Source organism: Penicillium odoratum (genome assembly GCF_028828045.1).
Source record: "Penicillium odoratum strain IBT 22623 chromosome Unknown utg000002l_segment0_segment0, whole genome shotgun sequence".
NCBI lineage: Eukaryota > Fungi > Ascomycota > Eurotiomycetes > Eurotiales > Aspergillaceae > Penicillium > Penicillium odoratum.
In genome coordinates, this window is record NW_026643144.1 from 3,007,186 (window position 1) to 3,028,873 (window position 21,688).

Genomic DNA, 21,688 nt, shown 5'->3' on the forward strand with positions numbered 1-21,688 from the left:
AAAACAAAGGAGGACTGACAAAGATATCTGGAGTACTGAATGGACAGACAGTGGACTGGAAAATGACGCGAGTACATTGTTGGTACTACCAATTTACTTGTGCTATCTAGACTTTTAAAATTCAGTCAAATGCCCCTTGTAGTCCTAGACTGGCCGGTCATTGGAATTTGGGGTACATGCTAACGTACATACCTCCTTACAGTATGCTAGGGGTATCTACTAGTGTACTTATCTTGACTACTGTAGGATGTGTCATCGCTTTAAATGGCTTCATTATAATCATAAAGGCAGACTTCACCTCTCCGTAGTACTGAGGTCCTGAAAGGCTAATTGACTGTGCGTGCCCATGTAGAGCATAACTTCATTAGATTGACATTAAAGATACCATATTCATCATCCCGTATCCATATCCACACCACTTATTACACTTATTACCCAAGTCCGCAGGAGATCCCTTACAGGATCAGCATGGCAGCCAGACCGAGAACACCGAAGGCAGAGCTGCCGAGAGTAGCCATCGCGGCCGCACCGGTGCTTGTGCTTGCGGAAGGAGCTGTTTCAGTGCCAGTGGATGTAGCAGTGCTGGTGACAGCGCTGGTCTCAGTTGTCAGGGTTCCCGAGACGGAGGTAGTCAGCGTGGTCTTGCCGGTGGTGGTGATGGTCGTTTCACTGGCAGTGACAGGCTTGGTCTCGGTGGTAAGTGTGCCTGAGACGCTGGTGGTGATCGTGGTGAGGGGCTTGGTCTCAGTGGTGAGTGTGCCTGAAACACTTGTGGTGATCGTGGTGCTGTCAGCGGTGATGGGCTTGGTCTCAGTGGTGAGTGTGCCCGAGACACTTGTGGTGATCGTGGTGAGGGGCTTGGTCTCAGTGGTGAGTGTGCCCGAAACACTTGTGGTGATCGTGGTGCTGTCAGTGGTGATGGGCTTGGTCTCAGTGGTGAGCGTGCCCGAAACACTTGTGGTGATCGTGGTCATGCCAGTGACAGGTAGGGTCTCAGTAGTCGATGTACCCGAGACACTTGAGGTGATAGTTGTTGACTCGGTGCCAGTGCTGGACGCAGTGGATGAGCTGCCTGCGTAGATCGTGAGTCATGTATTTTATCATTTAGAGAATGGGTCTACATACTGGGGCAGCTCGCCAATGCCATGGAGAGGACAGTCTCGGCGTTGTCGCTGGGGCAAGCCTCCTTGGTGCAATCGCGGATACCGTAGGCGTAGTCCTGGTTCTTGCACAAACAATCCATATCACCAGAGGTGCAGCCGAGCTCAGAGGCCTTGGCGTTCATGTTGGAGATACACATTTGCTATTACAAGCTTCATTAGCTGGAAGGTCTAGTAAAACCTTGCTCACTTTCAGGCACTTACAGCGCAGTCTGAGGCAGAAACGCTAGCGGAGGCCATACCAGCAGCGGCCAGCATGGCCATAGCAACGGAGATTGACTTCATGATGTCGGTTTGATGTGAGGAGAGGGTATCTCAAGGGGCCGGTGAGAATGAAATGGTTGGGAGTGAGAGACAAAAGTGAGATGTCACCAGTGGTGCGCCAGGTTTTTATAAGAAGGGAAAACTGGGATATTCCAGCTTAGAGCAAACTGCAGGTATCCATCTGAACCGGCAACCCTTAGACTAGATGGGGAAATGATTATGGAAAAAAAACAAAATAAAGGCCAAAAAAAAACAAAAACAAACCGAAATCCAGACCGATCGGCTGTGTTGATTTCCTGGTTGGTCTCCGCGTCTCTATTTAGCTTTTTGGCTTTGCTGTCCTGCATCAGTGCTACCCAGCCAACGTGGCTGGAGAGAGGATGCATCTACCCACAGACCTTGTGGGGAGTCGAAATGAAATCATGAATAGTATGATCGAGACCTCGATTGGGACCTGATCGTCAGCGGAGACAGCTTGCTCCCAATATGCCCCACAGTGGCGCTGATCCCGATAGGCTCGTCTGAATTAACTAAAGACCCCTGTGGAACCCTTTGGGCGCGCGGGATTTGACTTTCAAGGATTTTCCCAGGACTGGAGGTAAAGCTTTGCGAGCTATGATGTATTCTCAGGCTGCAGGATTCATTTCCAGTACGAATCCCAGTCTTTGAACGCTGCACGTTTGACAGGACTCCATTGGCTAACAATTCGAGTCCAATTGACTAGAACGCGTTCACAAAGAGAAAAGTAGTCTCAGATGGCGCTGAGGTGATCGACAGTCAGATCTTCCGGTAAAGAAAATCCTGGAAAATAGCCAAATATTGGGCTGGATCAGGTCGGAGGATCCCCGATTGCACTATTGAATTTTCGACGTCACCGCTAGTGTGGCTGGGCTCGGCAAGCTTTACTGCTTTGCCACAATCTTGGAATTCCCTCGCGACTTTGATATTGTTTTGTTTCACTCAACAGACACCAGGTACCTAGGTCCTTCATATTGTGATCCTCTTGATGCCCTGACTCTCACTGAATTAGACGGTGGAAATGCTTTTGTTTTTGTCATCCCTGTATTCCGTAAATGGGAGGTAACTAAAAGCTGACTGTACATGCATAAGTTTTTGTCAATGCTGGAAGACCTGCAGATACGTCATTTCAACTGAGTTGGAGAGTCTTAACGATTTGGCTTGGGCGGCGCAGGCGTCAGTGGCACGGGCGGAGCCAGCCACGCGTCGCAAGTCATGTAACGCAGAGGTTCGCATATCGAGAGGTTCCCTGCAAGCAAGTCACTCAACAGGGAACAACGAATCTTAGCTTGCTGCTAGTGCGCCTTGAACGTACTTATAAGAGGTGCCTTGTCGATGAATCTGTCGGTAAAGGCTATTACCTCCCGCAGTCCATGCAAGGGGTTCAACTCACCGATTCCTCTCAACGCGCACCAACCCTGCGCTTGGCCAAATTTGTAATGTTGCAATTCCAAAGAGATTACATTGTCTAGGACTGGGTATGATACTACCAAAATCTGACTCTAAAGTAGGCTCAAAAAATTAACTCCAAACTGTAACGCCGTCCAATAGAAGTGAAAAAAAAATAAGAGTGAAACCAAATGCTTGAATGTACGCTTGCATGGTCATATGTCTTGTATATCAAGTTCAAATTCTCCAAGGCGGATTGTTCTTCAATGAATCTGCAAAGGGAAAATATCTTGGATTAATAATTTCAATCCAGACAGATCAATCCAAGGAATTTGTGAGTGCATGTCTTGGGATTGGGAGACGATGTGGTGGGTATCGATGTAGGTGGAGAAGTGATGGTGGGAGTGCTTGTTGGCTCATCCCAGCATCCCCACAGCAGACCTGGGGTTGTGCATGTTGAATATGCCGGTCTTGAATCAGTGGTCGTTGACGGGTCATTACATCCAAGCCATCCTGGATCATGACAGCTGGTTGAAGTTGCCGTCGGGATTGTTGTGACCATGGTAGGCGCTGGGGTGGCTGTGGCCGTAGTTGTCGGGTCGTTACAACCAAACCAACCGGGCGTCTTGCAAGTTGAACTCGGGTTAGTGATTGAAGACGTGGATGTGCTGGTGATGGTGCTCGTGGTAGTGGTGGTTGTCGGGTCGTTGCATCCGAACCAACCCGGTGTCTTGCAGGTTGAGGTGGATGTAGAGGTGGTCGAAGTGGTCGTTGTAGTGGTCGACTCATCCAGACAGCCCCACCAGCCTGGAGTTTTACAAGTGTCGGTTCGGGTAAGAGTCGGCGATGTGGTCGTCGCTGAAGTGGTTGTGGTGACCTCGGAGCCATTGCTGCGGAAGAACTTCCACAGTACACAGTCATAACACTCCTCCTCGGGAACACATGGTGGAACATCGTCGTACACTTCTATAACATCAGAGATCACATTCCTGATCTTGTGGGTGCCAATGCCCACGCGCCAGCCCTTATCGGCCACCGTGTCGTAAGTACACATCTGACCGGTGTGGCACGCGGATTCCATGGCATATCCACCCCATGTGCAGATCGAGTTGATGCCGTTGCAGGTGCCCATATAAACCGGATCTGCCGTGTGTCCAAAATGGAAAGCCCCCGTGTTCTGTCGGGTTTGCGGAAGCCGTGAGTCATGGCCAGGAGGGCTTGGAAGACCCAATCGGGCTGCGGGCAGCGCTTCCGGTACAGCCTCAAAGGTGACAACCGGTACTCCAAATGTAAGGCCAAGCAAACTTGACAGGGCACCGCCCAGGGAGTGGCCAGTTAGCCAAATGTTTGCACCAGGGTAAAGCGCGCTCGCATTGGTATAGAGATCGATGGCAGCTCTGTAATATCGATTCTCATCGTTCATGGCCTCAACGATGCAAGTTAAATTGGCCGTATAAGTCGTAGTCTGGCAATCGCAAACCTGTCTCCACAGGTATGATCCTCCTTGTCCGCAGCAGCAACTGAAAAGCAGATTATCGTTTTCCTTGTCATTTGTCGTGGTACCCGCACCATCAAAAAGGGCTGGAGAAGTACCCTTCAAGGAAATGACGATTGTGCTGTTGGCTTTGTCGGAATAAATATGCCCTCTGAGTCCATCGGTTTGCCAACCAAAACTTTGCGAATAGTTGAATTTGCCATGGATGGTCTCCCAGTCCGCGGTACCTGGTTCCTCAATATAATCATTTGCCGTCATCTTAGCAAATGTGAGAACTGTATCCTTGTCTGTAACGTTTGGGCCGGGAAGGGTGTCCATCACCCATTCCGATGGTGACATGGCCTCCACCGAACCTGATAGCCGTGCTGTGGCAAGGTGTTCTTCAATAACTGATATACGGCGATCCGCCATGCGATGTATAGTGAGAGGGCTGGATCTAGCGATCAAAGGGGTGTGTGCCGTAATGACCTCCTCGATGCCATCTTCGGAGAGAGTCAACAGGCGGGTATCGGGGCGAACGTCTAATCGGGCATGGAGGTCAGGCTGCTCGGAGGAACCTCGATGGAAAATATGGCGAAGTGACTAGGTTTATTAGACAAAATACATCACACATCCCTCTGGATTCACTTACAAACTCGTGGGAGTCTGATGGTTCTGCCTCCCCCAACGGTATCTGTGGCGGTAAGATGGGGGCTTGCATAGAAGGGAGGCGATAGTTAGCAGATACTGTCCCAGGAAACAGCACCACCGACATAAAGAGACCAGCTAGGGTTGGTCCCTGCCAGGACCGTCCCCGAGATCGTGAACGTGAATGAGCCATGATGATAGACGAGTAAACCGGGGTTGATGTGACTGGAGGCTATGACGATGAGGAGGTTATCAGCTTATCGCGGGGATCTAGCACGTGAGGCGTCACGGTACTTCCCAAAGAGGAATAGTACATTCCCACAGTTCTCCATACTAATTACTCTAATGTTGTAAATAATTAGTCTACGAAGTAGTTAACTATGCCCGTCATACAATCATTCTCGTACTCGTTGGAAAGAGGCCAATTCAATACTTGGTCCGCGATATCATGCTTCCAATTTACTGGAGCGTAAGAGATTCCATTGAGCTTTTCTCTATGTCTACTCTAATATCTTTCTCCCGTGATGTAGGATCATCTTTCTAAGTTCTTAACCAGGCTCTAATTATATCATACCATTCAGTGAGAGTGAGCAGCTATAGCTTCCCCGCGCAACTTCAAAGCCTTAGAAATAGCGGGCCGGGCCTTCTGGCGAGTCAACCACGCGTCAAGGTGAGGGAACTCCTTGGACACATCAATACCAATCATGCCGAGCATCTGGAACCAGGGAATGAAAGCAAGATCGACATAGCTGAACTTGCCAGCAACAAGGTATTCCTTATCGGCCAGGTACTTGTCCATGACATCAGAGACACGCCGGATTTCCTTGTAGTAACGCTCCTTAGCGCTCTCGAGCTGCTCCGAGTGGTAGCGAGTGAACCAGACGGCCTGACCGAAGTAAGGGCCCTGGCCAGACACTTGGAAGTGCAACCATTGCTTGGCCAGAAAGTAGTCCTTTGAGCCGAATTCAAAGCTGACGGTGCGCTTCTTGTCGTAGGTCTCGACCAAGTACTCGAGGATGGCGCCAGACTCCCAGAGGGTGATGCCAGTGTTGGGGTCTTCGATGGCGGGAACACGGCCATTCGGGTTTATAGACACGAAGGGCTCCTTCTTTATGTCGGCGAAGTCGACAATTTTGTACTCGTAGGGAATGTTGAGCTCCTCGAGGAGCATGACGACCTTCCACGGGTTTGGGCCGGGGCCATGGCCGTAGAGAACAATTGGCTTGAGAGACATATTTTATGGGTTGTATAATTAGAAACTTTGGGTATTGATTGAACAAGGTTCACGTGCAGGACAGGGGTCTCTTATACCATTGAACTCCATTTGAAGTATTTGACCCACAGCGGAACTTTGCGCTCGGCATCGGTGTTCAGACATACATTCTGACGAAGCGATGACAAATGAGTCCCACAGCTGCAATTCAGAGAATTTTCTCGAAAGAGACTGCCGACATGACCCACATTACTCCAACAACAATACATCGTACACCAACTTCATTGACTCCTTCCACAATCCAATTCCATGCCAATTTAAATATACATTATGTGATCTAGATCTAGAAAGATAGGTCTGAATAGACACTCACGGCCTTTGCTATAATCGCCGAATCGAAAATCGATCTGATTCTGCCGTTTTTCAAGTTTCACTGACCCACCCAAACCGTTATTCTTACTCACCGAACACTCTTAACACAGATGCTGAAAGTCCGCTTCAAAGGAATATAGATGAGATGAACGGTATATAAGTAGAATGATGCATACTCTATTCATGAATTCAGGTGTTGCGTTCGCACGAACTAGGAAAAAAAAAAGGCTCGCGTCACGGTCTATAGCACAACTCCACCAAAGAGATCGACAAAGCAGTCTTAAGTATTTCAATTTCGGATAAAGCCTCATCAACACTAATCCATTGGAATGCAGGTAACTCGTTTGAGTCGAGATATAATATACGCCCATCACTCTCCATGTGGCGCGGGGTTTCAAGTTAACTGCCTTGACTAAGTACCGGTCCCGGAATCAAGTCGAATTTGATTTCGACGGGAATTGCCACTCCCACATACTTTAAAACTAAAAGGGTCCAAAATATGAGGAGCAATCATCTATCTACGGTAATTATCTACAGTAATAAGTCCTACTCCATGCAGAGATCCGTATCACCATAGAAATTCATCTCAACTTTACCACTTCCCTATACTTTTAGTATGAAGTTCAACGTTAGCAATAGGGATTAGGCCATAGTTTATCGAGCTTTAAAGTAAAAGTAATAAAAAGTGCCATTTGATTAATAGGTACATGGTGCCTGTATGACAGTTTTTATTGTACGGGTCAAGCGTAGTGAGGTCAAGGACTGTTCACCGCAATTGACCACCAACCTACCAGTAGTAATGTCGTTAACGGATCAAGGAATTGAACTACGGCACCAAAGTTGAGATGGAAAAACGTTGTCAACGCCTAAGAATTGCTATTTAACGACCAAGTTCTATTGAAATTTGTACAGCTTTCGTTTTGTGTCGATTGTAGAGGACTGTTGTCACCCGCCTCAAGCCGAGACAAACCGAATGTTCTCAAAATTTGAAGTGCTTCTAGACAGGCAAATTAGCTACGCTAATACATTAAGAAGGCATATAGATATCGGAAAAGATGCAATGACAGTTGAAAAGAGTGCTCAATATTAGATTACACACAGAATACAATAAATCCAGTTGCTAATATTAAAATTGTACAATGACAGGACTCGGACCGTGCGGATATGAAAATTACGTGACGTGTGTGAAATACCAAAACGCCGATACGATAGAGCTCTTGCGGTGCAGTTTTGCCGATCAGATAATTCTGAACTGCATCACCTTTTTTTTATGGAGATGCTCCCGTCTACGCCGCATAGCCCAGCACGTTCGTCCGGACAAACGGAAAACAAATACTATATAACAGTCGACTGTCCCTATGTTGGATCGCGTCGACTAGGTATAACTTTTGTTTTTTGCCTCTATCGAGGCGCGTGCCGAGTTGCCTCGGCTTCTGGTGAGGTCATTATCGCGACATAGCTCTTTGTTTCCATCTTTGCCTACCATAAGGGAATTCGCGATTCTTGGAGGTTCAAGCTCAAGGACAAGTGCTTTGCAGTGTATTTCGAACTCTTTCAGCTACTTTCATTACTGCTTTGGGCTTCCGCGCAGCTCCAGCACCTTTTTTCGCCGCTATGGCTGCCCCTCGATTGACCATGCGACCCCTCTCGCGATCTGTTTGCACAGCAGTGTCTTTAAGACCTGGCGCATCGCGCACTGCTCGACGACCCCAGACCAATACCTTCTGCCTCCGCTCTCCCTCTCCCCTTTCTTCGCCGCCGCTTTCCTCTCAAATCCGATACAGCTCCTACTCCTCGCCCGATCATGGTCCTAATACGCGCAAGAAGGTTACCCTCCAAACAATACGAAACCTCTATAAAAAGGGCGAACCAATTACTATGCTTACAGCCCATGACTTCCCCAGTGCCCATGTCGCTGACGCGGCCGGGATTGATGTCGTCTTAGTCGGTGATAGCCTAGGGATGGTGGCGATGGGATTGGAAAACACAACCGAGGTTTTGATGGAGGAAATGATCATGCATTGTCGGAGTGTCGTCCGCGGCGCAAAAACTGCATTGATTGTAAGTGAGGGTGAATTGCTTGGTAAGAACTATAACTGACAGGTGCAGATTGGTGATTTACCTATGGGTTCATACGAGGTGAGCCCAGAACAAGCCGTGGAGTCATCACTTCGTCTAGTGAAGGAAGGTCGTGTGCATGGCGTGAAGATTGAAGGAGGGGAGGAATTAGGCCCAACCATCAAGCGGATCACCCAGGCTGGGATCCCCGTCGTTGGCCATGTGGGACTTACACCACAACGTCAAAATGCGCTCGGTGGCTTCCGAGTCCAAGGAAAGACATGTGCCAGTGCGATGCAGCTCATGCGCGACGCGATGGTCATGCAAGAAGCAGGCGTGTTCATGTTTGTTCTCGAAGCAATGCCTGCGGAGGTCGCAACACTTATCACAAGCAAGCTCAAAGTCCCGACGATCGGGATTGGTGCTGGCAATGGATGCTCAGGCCAGGTCCTCGTGCAAGTGGACATGATGGGTAATTTCCAGCCCGGTCGGTTCGTGCCGAAATTCGTCAAGAAATACGCCGATGTATGGGCCGAAGCCACACGCGGAGCTGTACAGTATCGCGACGAGGTCAAAAGTCGCGCGTTTCCTTCAAAGGAATACACATACCCAATCTCACCGGAAGAACTAGCTAAGTTCGAAAAGGAGGTGGATGCAAAATATTAAAATAACGATTGTAACATGTCATGGGTCATCATTTGTACATAAGATCATCAGTTCGTGCTGGGTGGCTAGTTGAAGCGGCTCAGCCGAATGCCGGCGTCATCGAGTAGGCGACAATTAATTGATCGTCTGATTTAAAGCACTGTGGATTGTTAGATGTGACGGCGGTAAGGAATGAAGTAGATCTTACCCTCCAGAGTCCACCAATGCCCTCATCGAGACCGGGCGCAAAGACGCTATTCACATAGCAGAACACCGAGTCCGTGGGTTTGCAGTCTAGCTTCTTGCGAAGGAATTTGACAACTGTTTCGAACTTCTGCGACGCGCTGATCCTGAATACCCGATTTTTGAGAATTGGAGCCGAGGGCAAAGGTTGAAAACGGACAGTAACTGGCTTCACATTAGTCGCAGGATAAAGGGATGTCGCTTTTACCGGGAAATATGGCGTCCATCACGGTTGGTGATGGGAGGGACAACATCGGCTTGGTACAACGTACCTTTGCCTTCATCGATACGTTCCACATCGACGAGTGCTTGCTGGGCATCACGAGGTAGACCAGTAAGCATGATCGATGCTGTCATATTCATCGGTAAATCAGCGCCATGCTGGTCGTCGGGAATTGGAGCATCCATATTTGGGGAATCTGGATAAGGTTGATTGGGACTGGGACGATAGCTCAAACTGCTGGATGTGGATGGGTTGGCGGAGTTACGTGGGGAACGCTCTGGAGATGAGCGATCCATGATAGATATCTTTTGAGGGGCTTTATCTCATAGGAGATGGCTGGTGATTACAGTGGAGAAAGTTGGTGGGGAAGGAAGGATTTGTATTGGCGATTCTTAATTACATGTCCGCCCGACAGCCCGAACTTAAAAAGACAACAAAATGAACTACAAAGAGTCTGTGAAGATAGCATCATGCACTGTATACTCAATTTGTATATAACGGCTTCCTTCAAATAATCAATCTATGCTACTTTGTCAAATGTCCTTACCAAGCCAAAACTTCTCTCTTAGCTCCGCAGCTGAGAGAAGCACAAATTTCCTCATCCTTGTCACTAATTTGGGAATTGCACGATACCTTCTGTTTAGCTGGCCAGATTTCCCGCCCTTCAGCCTTCTCCCGCTCAAATTGTTCTGTGATAGCCTCGCGGACAGTGCTCTGGAAGAAGAGCGGAGCCTTTTCGTATTTAGGATGAAGCTCGCCGTTGACGAAAACATTTCGGTCAAGGTTCTTCTGTGCATAATCACAAAGAACTTTGTCTTCTCTCATGACACGCTCGTACATGTCGCTGATGGCGTGGAAATCCTCGTCGCAGGAATTTTTGTTTCGGTAGATTTCGTACGCCATCTTGGAGGAGCTGGCACTTATGGGGAGGAACTTCTGAATCATGATAAAATGTGGCCTAGAGGTAGACCGAGTTAGCAAACATGTGATTGGATAACTGTAGGATAAAAATCGGAATGCATACGAAACAACCATAGCTGACATCGGAAAGTAGTAAGTACTGGCAGTGTAAAGACCCTTTGCCTTCTGCTCGGGGGTTGAAATGCAATGGTGCTGAATATGTCCGTCTTTGAGGTCACTGTCGAAGGAGTCGAGGTTGAGGAATTCGGGGATGTCGGGGTGTGTTGTGGGACAGTGGTAACATTCATTGAAGTTATCAGCCAGGATCTTCCAGTTGTACTGTCCATCCAGCTCATAAGTATGATCTATATCATAATCATTGAAGTTGTATTCCTTGTATCGCTCCTGCGTGTCCACGTCACGAAAGTGCTCTTCCCAAGGCACCTCCGGGACCTCGTTTGCATCCAAATTGACCCAGATAAACCCGTTGACGTCGATCTTGAGATGGATTCGAAATAGACTGTTCTGGTCCTTGTTGAAGTTGTTCAGGTCTTTGTATCCAGGCGCTTTCGCGAGCTTGCCATTTAATCCGTAGGACCAGCCGTGATAGCGACATGATAGGATCTTACAGTTTCCAGATCCTTCTTTTTCAACAACTGGGTACGCACGATGCCTGCAGACATTATGGAATGCATTCAGATCCCCTTGCCGGCCCTGAGTGATGATGAAGTCGAAACCGGCGAATTCATAACGAAGCCAATCGCCTGGTTGTTTGACTCGCGAGCTGTGGGTGATGAAAAGCCATCTTTTGGAAAAGATGGCTCGACGCTCCAACTCGTACATCTCAGGTGATTTATACCATGATGCAGGTAAAGCTCGGACTGGGGTGTCTTTCACTTGTTTCTTGGAGGGAGCCTTGTTCCCGAAGCCGAGATAGTGCAGCATGGTAGTCATGGTGCTGGAGAATCTGAGAGGAAATGTCCCTGAAGCTGAAGTGTGCTGAGAATATTCATGTCTCGCCCTTATATGTTTAGCTCATCTAGCTTAACGGCTTTTCAATGTTTGCTCCGGTCAGGTGGGAAGCCACTGTTCCAGAGTACCGATAAAGGTAATAGAACCCGCCGACGAAGATGAACGAGTCAGCCGACGAAGATGAACGAGTCATATTTGCCGATATCAAAATGGGCATCAACATACATCTTGTCACTACGTCCCAATGCCAGTTCGAAATAACTAAGACCTATTCAGTCTGCAGGATCAGATTCACCCAAAAGCTCCAACACACTGATGTGCTGGATATGACTTCTTGGAAGATAATGGGAGCGATCAAAATGTCAATTCGATGATAGATAGATGTCGATTGTGGCTTGAACTTGATCACCTGGCATGTGAGGTGGCAAATCTAGATGAATCGATAAGAGTTACTTCAACTCTCCTGGCAAATGATTCTCCAAACTGGGTAGTATAACCAGGGTTCTCAGCCGGGAGGGAAGTCGGGAGGGAAGCCGATTGGATGTACTATAGAGGATGATAGAGAGATTCTTTTGTTTAGCGGGTTCGATGCCCCAAAAAAGTATCCATGGTCTTCGTATAATGCTTATCGACCAGAACATTGCCTAATTACACACGTAGCACGCAGTTTTGATAAGACCGAGTTCACCCGCCTATAGACTGTCAATCCTCCTTACACAAGTAGGGAATGCTGAATAGCCTTGATAGGAAGGACATTCAGTACACCAGCAGTTTCAAAACTTATCACTGCCAGGAAATATGTGCTGATGGGCGAAAATTCCCAATCATCAGGTAAAGGCACCGCAGCTCTGCTACAAATCATCCATAATATTCAGTTCTGCCTCTTAAGTTTCCCCAGATTCCGTTGCACGATCTGTTCCACCGTCCCATATCACCCTTGATTTACATGACATTGCCCTAGAAAATAAGTAGTAGATCAGCGAAAATGGAGGGGCAAGTTGAAGATCTAAATCCACAACTTTCTATTCACTCTTGTCACACTTTGGTACATATCATTGTTACAAGAGTAGGCACGGGGGCAGATGTTCTAGATGCCATTGAAGTGACTCAATCGAGGCCTCTGTATGTTCCTGATTGGATTGGAAAAGCTACACAAGAGCAGATTGGAGTGTTTATTTAGTAATCCTATGCTTTCAGGTCGACATTATTGGGTCATTGGGAGGAGAGGAACTGGGGTAACTTGACTTTCAAATCAATGTATGATGAGTTCTCCCAAGGTCTGGAATCTCGGAAATAGAAATCATTATCATTGAAATTAGAACATAATCCTGTGGTTAATGAGATGTGTTGGGAAAAATCACCAGTCTTACTGTTCCTTATATCGACGTCATTGTCCCCCACCTGATGTGACCGTGTGCGGGCTTTTCTTCACCTTCAACATCAACCTCTACTTCTCAATTTCAACCTTATCGATCTTGACTCCATGTATTCATCTATATCTAACCTCTAGCAGGTTTATCATGTATCATCTATTCGTTATGTTGCACCACTACGACGGGGCTTGATCTGGACCAGGGGTTATACCTTCTCGCTCCATGCCCAGATCGACCACCAGCACTTCACTGGTAATACATCTCCATCGGCTCCCTCCCAGTCATCGTATCCGATTTCTTCACCTTCCTCAATCACCGCCAGACCAAGATCTGCCATCCGCTTGCGGAATTCTTGCACCTGGGGAAGATACGGAGTTCGCAGGGGCATTTCCGCTATAACGCGTGCACTAAGCCCACGTCCCAGCCAGGATCCAATCGTCTGCACAAGCCATCCAGGGTGGCTTGGCGAGTACAGCGGGTCAGCAGCGAGGATCACGTCGTATCGCTCTTCCGCTGTGGGTGGCGTGGGAACAATAGACCAGTCCAGAATACCAGTGGTTACCTTTGCCTCAGTTTTGTTGAGAAGCTCAACGTTCAGAGCACAGTTGTGTGCGATATTTGGTACAATCTCGGGAAGATCGGTCAGGTGCACCGTTGCTGACTTGCCTTGAAGGGCTGCGAAGGAAAGTCCGACTAATCCTGTACCGGATCCAAGTTCAAGGGCTCGGACCGGCTTCTTTGATTTTGCGGGTGTGGTTGAGGGATTGGTGGGGCCAGATGGCACGAGATCCGCGGGTCCTTCGATAAATTTATGGAGTCTGCGGGACAGGAGGTATGAAGAGACCCAGGTCTTCATACCCAGGTTATCCGCCGTGAGGGATGGCTCGTGCAAGGTGATTGAGTGATCTTGGCCGGAGGAAGTGGGGACCGAGAAAACTCGCGACATGGCCGGCATCGCTACACCGAAAGGCGACCGGTCAGTCTGGCAAGCATCATTTGAGAACCAACCGGGCGACACTTACCAGCACGGCCTGAGCGCTCGCTCAAACGAGCCGCCGCCGCATCCCACACTGCCTCTCGCAGTTCATCGGTCTCGAGCCATGATAGCGGGCTCGAAATGATCTGGGTGAGATACCGATTCACCCCCGCAGGTTGCACAGCTGGGCCCTTCGCTACCTCGGGGCTAGTTCCAAAGGCCTTAGGCTGCAGGGCTAACAGTGTCAGCGCATTGAGGAGATCGGTGCCGGAGGGTTTCTCGTAGGTCTGGGGTAAGTCGAGCACTGCGCAAGGGAGACATTCTTATCAGTCCCACTATCTTCAAGAGCTGTAGATCGTGTTTTGACTTACCGTGGATAGGCTCCTCCGTAGCGCTCATCATGATGAATGAGATAAATTAGTGAATGATATGGACCAGCAGGAGAGATTTGGCAATTTCTCCTTCGCCCAGCAGGACAAGCCCTCCTCGATTCACGCCACTTCGAGAAAAAGAAAATTCCCAAAGAGGAAAAGTTGGCTCCGGTCCCGCGGATAAATTGACACCTGAGGCATGAAGAAGCGATAAGCCAGGTACGCCAGATAAGCCACGCTATGAGAAAGAAACACGTCATTACCTTATCATGTACTCAGTACTCAAGAGTACTTCGATCTGGAAACCAATCAGTTCAAGTAGACATTGCTCGCTGTCATCGATTCGGAAGGTGCTTCCTGCTATGGTGAAATACCAATCTTAATGCTGAGATGTTCCAGCAAGTAATAGCCATACTCAAGTCAATCTTTGACTGCGAGATCTTACCAAAAACACAGCTTCTCAAGCATGATGTTTAAACGGCACAATGTAGTATACCTACTTGCCGAATACTCACTGGAGGCACGGACAGTAGAATTCCCATCCGAACAGCTGCATTGTGATTTCATCCAAATGCCTGGTCCCACATTTGCCGCTTCCGGTGACGAATTTTAAGCGCGAACTGTACGACTTGAATGAGTATGTCAAGGATGGAATGAGACGTGTTCAGAAAGAGTTTATAATGCCCAGAATCATCTGCATTCAATCGGCTGTGCACATAATGAGCTAAAACGGTCGAATGTGCGGGCGGAATGTCGGCTAAGGAAATCGGAAGTTTGCTAGGAATGTTAGGAATATCCCGGAGTCAGTGCTTTTTAAACCAGGCCCGTATTGGGGATTACACCACTAAGAATTATATGATCTGTTGTGATGAGATAAGACCGGAGTACAATGAATTGTTATCAGGTACAAAACTGGGTATATTACATCATACAACTTTTTTATTATCTCAGAGGCAAAAATAATCAAAGCTAAGGCGTCGCGCACGTTCCATGATCCACGGATCTGGATCTCTGCCCTGTTGGGAATGCTAGAAATGTCAAAGAAAGGAAAGATGTGAGAGGCCAAAGACGTCTTCAGTACTCCACAACGCCCCGGATCCAGCCCCACTTTATGATGCAATATCACTCGCTGGACACTTTCCGGTTCTGTAGTGGCGGACCTGGCGGTGACCTACATTTCGTCTCTTTAACTCATTTTTTCCCCTCCTCCTTTTCATCCTACACCTTCATTTGCCATCCAATTCCAGTCATGGCTCCCCTAAAGCTTAACAACAAGAACCTCTCGCAGATTGCTGCGGCAGGTGAGGCGCAAGTCAAGGTCCCAACCTACTCTCGAGGTGGCGCTGTTAAGGAGGGAATTGTCCACATTGGCGTGGGCGGTTTCCATCGAGCACACTTGGCATACTATGTCGACCTTCTGATGCAGCAAGGTGTGACTGATTGGGCGATTTGCGGTGTTGGCCTGCAGCCCTTCGACGCTACTATGCGTGATGTTTTGAGATCCCAGGATCACCTCTACACCCTCATTGAACGGTCCGCCAAGGGTAGCTTTTCCCACGTCATTGGTAGCATCAATTCCTACCTCTTTGCCCCGGATGATCGCGAGGCCGTTATCGCCAAAATGGCCCACCCTGATACCCACATTGTTTCCCTGACCATCACCGAAAGTGGCTACTATTACAACGAGAACACCCACGAGCTTCAACGCGAACATCCCGATATTCAGTTTGATCTCGATTCCGCAAATGAGAAAGCTCCTCGCACTACATTTGGTTTCCTCTACGCTGCTATGGCTCGCCGCCGTGAGGCCGGTCTGAAGCCCTTCACTGTTATGTCATGCGATAATATGCAGAAGAACGGCGCCATTACTCGCCACATGCTTACATCATTTGCGCGCCTGCGCGATCCCACACTCGCCGACTGGATTCACGAGCAAGGCCATTTCCCGAATGCTATGGTCGACCGTATCACCCCGCAGACATCCGCTACTGATAAGACCGCCCTCGCGGATAAGTTCGGTATCGAGGATGGATGGCCCGTCGTCACTGAGCCCTTCACACAATGGGTGATTGAGGACCATTTCTCCGATGGTCGCCCGCCATTCGATAAGGTCGGTGTTCAGCTGGTGACCAACGTCCACAAGGTCGAGGAGTTCGAGAAGCACAAATTGCGCCTGCTGAACGGTAGCCATTCCGCCATCGGCTACCCAGGCCAACTTGCCGGCTTCAAATATGTTCACGAAGTGATGGAGAACCCGCTTTTCCGCCGCTTTGTCTGGCAAATGATGCAGGACGAGGTCAAGCCGCATTTGCCTGATATTCCCGGCGTTAATATTGATGAATATTGTAACACGCTGATGGAGCGTTTCTCTAACCCAACTATCATGGATCAGCTGCCTCGTGTCTGCCTTAATGCTTCTGGCAAGATCCCCCAGTTTATCATGCCTTCTATCGCCGAGGCAATCTGGGACACTGCCCCCTTCCGCCGTCTGTGTTTCGTCGCGGCTGCTTGGTTCCGTTACCTGAATGGTTACGATGACAGTGGCAAAGCCTTCGAGGTTGAGGATCCCATGCGTGAAGAGCTCCAGGCTAAGGCTCGCGCCGGTGGCACCAACCCGGCTGAGCTTTTGAGCATTAAGAATTTGTTCGGTGATGATCTTCGAAATGACAAGCGGTTCATTGAGGAGATGACTACGGCCATGGAGGATATTGCCCGAGACGGTATCATGAAGACACTTCCCAAATACATTGATTAATAACTGGGCTTTTGGTTCATCTACATTTACGAGCGCATACTATGCCTTTTTTTCTTTGCACGTCATGAGAAAGTTGTGATTTATACCAAAAGCACAGGTTGTCAAGGTAGATGTCGATTTCAATATTGCAGATAAAAGTGTACCATTTTCATCCGTTTCTGATCTTTGTACATGTATTGGACTTTCCAACTTTGTTTTGTAATGTGTATAAGGGAGCTCATTCCCTCTAAAAAGGTATTCGGTAATAGGTAACAAGTTGAGGGAGGGCCATGGCTATCTGTAAGAACTAGATTTAGCCAACGCCAATCGCGGGGATGTTATATTCCAGGCACAGATAGAGGGAGTGCTTCAAGGGTATAATCATGCTAATTCATTTCTAAGGCTCGTAATATATCGCAATAACTGGTATAAAACAAACATCTACCATGCAAATGACTTTTCTACATACTTGATCCGGTATCCTTGTCGCATAGCGAGGTGAGCAGCGCCTCGCGCCTCATCAGCCATTTCAGCCGGGCCACAGGCCAAAACAGCCAGCGAGATTCCAGCAGACGACGTATCGCACGCTCGACTCATGATGAGTGATTGCAAATGGGGTCGACCGGGTATAATTCCATATCCGAACTCGGTCATATCCTCAGGGGTAGTGGATCCAGTGCTATAAAAGGAAGCTTGAAAGTCTTCGCGAGTCAGCAGGGGCTTGAGTTCCCTGCTAGCTACATCTTTGAGAAAGGGGACCTGTTTCGCGGTCCAGATTAATTCGATATCTCGGATGCGGGTCTTTTCTCCGGTTCCTTCGTCCCAGTCGTGTCTTGATCGTTGGAGGTGGTCTTGGAGGTATGGTACTGCTGATGCGATTCCCGTGCCTCCTACGATCATAAGTACGGACTCATATTTCCAAAGTGGGAAGTGGTGTCCATATGGTCCTTCGAGGAGGATGGTCGTATTGACGGGTTGAGATTTTGAGCGAAGGCATAGCTGGCGCAGTTGTCGCGTCCAGCCATCGTATGGACGGATCCAGAAGATCGCTTTTAGAGGTGGTACATTGGCCGTATTCGATCCTTCTGTGGGTATTTGATCTTCTTGGTCATGGGACCTACTCGGCAACAGGGGAATCTGCGAGACACTCAAAGATTCGTTGGACTTTCTCGACATCTTGGAAGGTGACACCGATCCAAAATTTGATGACCAAGCACCAACGGTGAATGGGTGACTTTCCCAGCCCTTCCAACGAAATGGTTGGTACAGGAAGAAATAGTCACCTGGGGTTGGACGAATGAAGGGAGTAGCAAGCGATACTTCTAACCTAACCACATCGGTCTCCTCATCGTAGGTCATTTGGCCCGATGAAGTGCGGATCAGGTTGCGTCCAGTGAGGCTGACATGGACATTGCAATAGCATAACCGAACTACGCGTAAGAATCGATCAAATGCCCAGATACCAACGGAGGGCCATAGGTACTGCCAGTACTCATACCCTTCGAAGATGGTGGTGTGGCTACTAGGTCAGTGGGGAAAGGTCAACTTTGAATTGCTGTGCGGAAACTCACTAGAAGCATCCAACAAGGGTAAGGACTGAAAGCACGACGTGTATGATCAAGAATACTTCGTAGCTAGAAAATCGAAGTCGGTCTAGCGATGCCAATGATAGGAGAAACATCACAAGGACGGCCTATCACGATTAGTCTTCATTGGCATAAGCCGCAGGTTGAAGGTCTCACCAGAATCCCCCAAAGTATATAGACCTTGTAGAAGACTTTCCACAACTTGTTGGCTATAATTTGGATTAGTATAAAGTCCAGATGAAGTAGGTAAGAAGATCATAACTCACCCCTGAAATAAATTACCAAGTATAATGTGGCATGTGCCAGCGCCTGCAGTGTGGCCACACGGGCGACATGTCGATGGAAGATATTGTATGTAGCAAAGCTCCAACCCGTAGCCCAGATCAGGATATTGTTACGACCACCAAAGAGCCATAGTAAGGGCAAGTTGGCAAATGCCATGATGCCAGTTCGGTCTGCTGAATATCGTAGAAGTTGACTGGGGACATCCGGCCAGCTAGACGTTGTTAGCATGCTATCCGCGGCTTGAGGTAGTATTGTCTCCTCACTAAATATTTCCCGTAAAGGTCCTGTACCCGACCAGGCTGAGAACAATGCTTAGGATCCAGAATCCTCCGACGGCAAGGGCCTCTGCCCGGTTCGAGAATGTACATAGAAGCAGTTGCCGCCCTCGTGATGCTAGCGGAGCTGCCACAATGAGATGGGTTTGTAACCAATGGATGCTTTGTCCCACCCAGGGATTAGCATGCCATTTATTGAGAAACGGATATGTCTGTGATTCCACTCCCCGTTGCATCCGAGGCTTTCGATGATAAATTGCCCAACGACAGAAACGGTAGCTCATCCCCAGCAAGATCAAAATACCCCAGTAAGCATATCCAATATAACTGGTCAAGTATCAGCATATATGGTGGAATATTGACATACAGTGAATGTACTTACCCAAAAGCATGATGGGACCAGCTCTCAAACTGCCAATAATCGATAGTATTGTACATTCGATTGAAATAAGAAGCAGAAAGCATGATTGGCAAGTCAGACACTTCGTCTCCAGCCATCTCTAGATAGGCCACAGTTCTCATATTCCGAATCGCATCCTCAGTCAGGTTTTCCGCAACGGCCTCCCTCGGAAGCAGCTGTCGATGGCCGAACTCTTCACATTCACTAGCCATCTGCGCCAGACCCGCCGCCCGCTCCGCATCCCGACAGTATACTTCGGAGGCAGCATATATAGACGTGACCTTGAGTGGATTCTGGCATCGAGTCTCCCACATGCCGGTGGCCGGTTCCCCCGCAAAGGAAACGTAGTTGTATGCTGAGTAGATGGCTGTCACACATCGCTCATCTACAGGTAGGAAGTCACCCCAAGCGCGGGCGCTTAGGATGACTAGCCATTTGAGACGCAACATGGTTATCAGATGGAAGAGGAGAAAAGAGCGGAGAGATCGGAGTAGCTTGGGTCAGATGAGACCCACATGGCTCTCGCCCCAACCAGACATTTCTGTTCATATTTTGGTTCATCTTGGCAAATTAATTGGTGAAAGAACATTGTTCTCACTATCATCAATTTACTCACATCAAGCTGTAAAATACTGTAATCCTCAAGTGCTGGTTGAAATGATTACTCATTAAGTTCGTTGAGCTGATCATGGCTTGTCCTTATCGATCAGATAAGATGGAAATGTCAAATCCGTAGAGTCTTGGCGAAATGCACTACATTTTCCTCTCAAAGTTTTGCTATATGTATATCAATAGATGCGATTCAATTGGATAAATTATGGATCGAGGCCGTTGTCTTTAACGGCCATTAGGAATTCTATGCATGAGTATCAAAGGCCTTATTCAAGTTTCTCAAGTACCTGAGGTATATAGTACCTGAACTTTCTTATATGGTGGGCGAAGATTGTCAAATCCATGATAGCTTGATTCAGTTGAATATTTTGCAAGATGCCTGGGACTATAAATCAAGCTGTTCTCGTACTAGGGCAGCTTCTCCAGTACCTTCACAATCATTTTGCTCATACCGCCGTTGACCAGGGGATGTAGTTCAGCCGTGTTAGTTGGCTTGTCCATATCCTTGGCGAGGTCGAACGCCTTCTTTATCATCTGTATTTCCCTTGAGTTGGGGAGATTTTACATATCGTCATCATCGGGGTCGTAGAGATCAAGATCAAGCGTCGCGCGTGGTTTTGGTTTTGGTGCTGGAGCAAAGCCAGATGCCGCTGGTCGTACAGGTTCAGTAGCCGCAGAGGCAGCCTGCACAGCCGCATTGGCAGCCTCCTCTTTTCGGGTATCCACTGGTGGAGCTGGCACCAGAGGTTCCGCAGCACCAAGACCCTCGGCTTCACGGATCAATCGTTCCACCTCCTTATCTGGGTCATCGCCCGCGGCAAGCTGGACCTGAGCCATCAGCCCCATTCGTATCCGTTCCTCCATCGGGTATGGTAGCATGTAGACTTCACGTGTGACATGCGCAGAGTCGTCCAGCCACTGCGTCGCGTTCTTCGTGACCGCCGAGACAGGTTCTGCGTCTGCTGGCTCTCCATTGGTACCCGACATTGTCACATCTTTGTCGAGAATTTGTGAACGCGAGGATTTTCGATTTAAGGGGTTGGCAGCTCCGTTTGCAGCATCCGCGGCGGCTTCGTGGTTATATTTGCTGATTCGACGAGCGAAATCGAGAAGAAGTCTGTAGTCGATTTCTTTCCGGGATGGCTTGCGGGTGCTCTCCTCTTCGTCGGAATCGAGTTCGCTGTCGCTGTCTTCATCATCGCCGCAGGCTGTTCGGATCTCTTTGTCGAATTGTTCCACGTTCCTCACGATTCCCTTGACGCGATCTTCTAACTTTTCTGCCTCGGCGCGGAGTTGTAGGATTTTTGCATAGCTTTCTTGGTGTTGACGGAGTGTTATTATGGCAGCCGATAGATTATCGTCGGCTTGGAGTAAGGCGACTGCAGCAGCTGGCGCTCCTGCTGCAGTGGGGGAGGTGGTGAGGGTGGTCAGAAGCGCATTGAGCTTGGATTCGACTTCCGACAAGGAGGATTGCACGATTGCGTTCATTTTGAGCTT

At 48.5% G+C, this 21,688-nt stretch overlaps 10 protein-coding genes across 10 annotated transcripts; 2 read left to right on the forward strand and 8 right to left on the reverse strand.

The window, feature by feature from the left end:
• Window positions 1-455: 455 nt before the first annotated feature.
• N7520_003156 (CFEM domain-containing protein) lies at window positions 456-1,445 on the reverse strand (the record flags this gene model as incomplete). Its single annotated transcript, XM_057137091.1, has 3 exons — window positions 456-1,072; window positions 1,126-1,303; window positions 1,365-1,445. 3 exons carry the CDS (start codon window positions 1,443-1,445, stop codon window positions 456-458), a joined length of 876 nt encoding a protein of 291 aa, XP_056999777.1.
• A 1,690-nt stretch (window positions 1,446-3,135) lies between these two features.
• Window positions 3,136-5,146, reverse strand: atg15 (triglyceride lipase ATG15; the record flags this gene model as incomplete). The annotated part of the gene is made up of 2 exons (XM_057137092.1): window positions 3,136-4,908; window positions 4,958-5,146. 2 exons carry the CDS (start codon window positions 5,144-5,146, stop codon window positions 3,136-3,138), a joined length of 1,962 nt encoding a protein of 653 aa, XP_056999778.1.
• Window positions 5,147-5,530: 384 nt separating this feature from the next.
• N7520_003158 (glutathione S-transferase family protein) lies at window positions 5,531-6,187 on the reverse strand (the record flags this gene model as incomplete). The annotated part of the gene is made up of 1 exon (XM_057137093.1): window positions 5,531-6,187. The coding sequence occupies one exon, from the start codon at window positions 6,185-6,187 to the stop codon at window positions 5,531-5,533; it is 657 nt and encodes a 218-aa protein (XP_056999779.1).
• Window positions 6,188-8,152: 1,965 nt separating this feature from the next.
• Window positions 8,153-9,262, forward strand: N7520_003159 (3-methyl-2-oxobutanoate hydroxymethyltransferase ECM31; the record flags this gene model as incomplete). The annotated part of the gene is made up of 2 exons (XM_057137094.1): window positions 8,153-8,599; window positions 8,648-9,262. 2 exons carry the CDS (start codon window positions 8,153-8,155, stop codon window positions 9,260-9,262), a joined length of 1,062 nt encoding a protein of 353 aa, XP_056999780.1.
• A 426-nt stretch (window positions 9,263-9,688) lies between these two features.
• On the reverse strand, window positions 9,689-10,003 carry N7520_003160 (Autophagy-related protein 12; the record flags this gene model as incomplete). The annotated part of the gene is made up of 1 exon (XM_057137095.1): window positions 9,689-10,003. The coding sequence occupies one exon, from the start codon at window positions 10,001-10,003 to the stop codon at window positions 9,689-9,691; it is 315 nt and encodes a 104-aa protein (XP_056999781.1).
• Window positions 10,004-10,250: 247 nt separating this feature from the next.
• On the reverse strand, window positions 10,251-11,561 carry N7520_003161 (aromatic ring-hydroxylating oxygenase subunit alpha; the record flags this gene model as incomplete). The annotated part of the gene is made up of 1 exon (XM_057137096.1): window positions 10,251-11,561. One exon carries the CDS (start codon window positions 11,559-11,561, stop codon window positions 10,251-10,253), a length of 1,311 nt encoding a protein of 436 aa, XP_056999782.1.
• Window positions 11,562-13,157: 1,596 nt separating this feature from the next.
• Window positions 13,158-14,330, reverse strand: N7520_003162 (S-adenosylmethionine-dependent methyltransferase; the record flags this gene model as incomplete). Its single annotated transcript, XM_057137097.1, has 3 exons — window positions 13,158-13,909; window positions 13,975-14,232; window positions 14,300-14,330. The coding sequence occupies 3 exons, from the start codon at window positions 14,328-14,330 to the stop codon at window positions 13,158-13,160; spliced, it is 1,041 nt and encodes a 346-aa protein (XP_056999783.1).
• A 1,218-nt stretch (window positions 14,331-15,548) lies between these two features.
• N7520_003163 (mannitol dehydrogenase family protein) lies at window positions 15,549-17,054 on the forward strand (the record flags this gene model as incomplete). The annotated part of the gene is made up of 1 exon (XM_057137098.1): window positions 15,549-17,054. The coding sequence occupies one exon, from the start codon at window positions 15,549-15,551 to the stop codon at window positions 17,052-17,054; it is 1,506 nt and encodes a 501-aa protein (XP_056999784.1).
• A 420-nt stretch (window positions 17,055-17,474) lies between these two features.
• N7520_003164 (ferric reductase family protein) lies at window positions 17,475-20,028 on the reverse strand (the record flags this gene model as incomplete). Its single annotated transcript, XM_057137099.1, has 6 exons — window positions 17,475-18,552; window positions 18,605-18,726; window positions 18,776-18,828; window positions 18,886-19,115; window positions 19,168-19,506; window positions 19,562-20,028. The coding sequence occupies 6 exons, from the start codon at window positions 20,026-20,028 to the stop codon at window positions 17,475-17,477; spliced, it is 2,289 nt and encodes a 762-aa protein (XP_056999785.1).
• A 724-nt stretch (window positions 20,029-20,752) lies between these two features.
• N7520_003165 (uncharacterized protein) lies at window positions 20,753-21,679 on the reverse strand (the record flags this gene model as incomplete). The annotated part of the gene is made up of 1 exon (XM_057137100.1): window positions 20,753-21,679. The coding sequence occupies one exon, from the start codon at window positions 21,677-21,679 to the stop codon at window positions 20,753-20,755; it is 927 nt and encodes a 308-aa protein (XP_056999786.1).
• Between the last annotated feature and the right edge of the window lie 9 nt (window positions 21,680-21,688).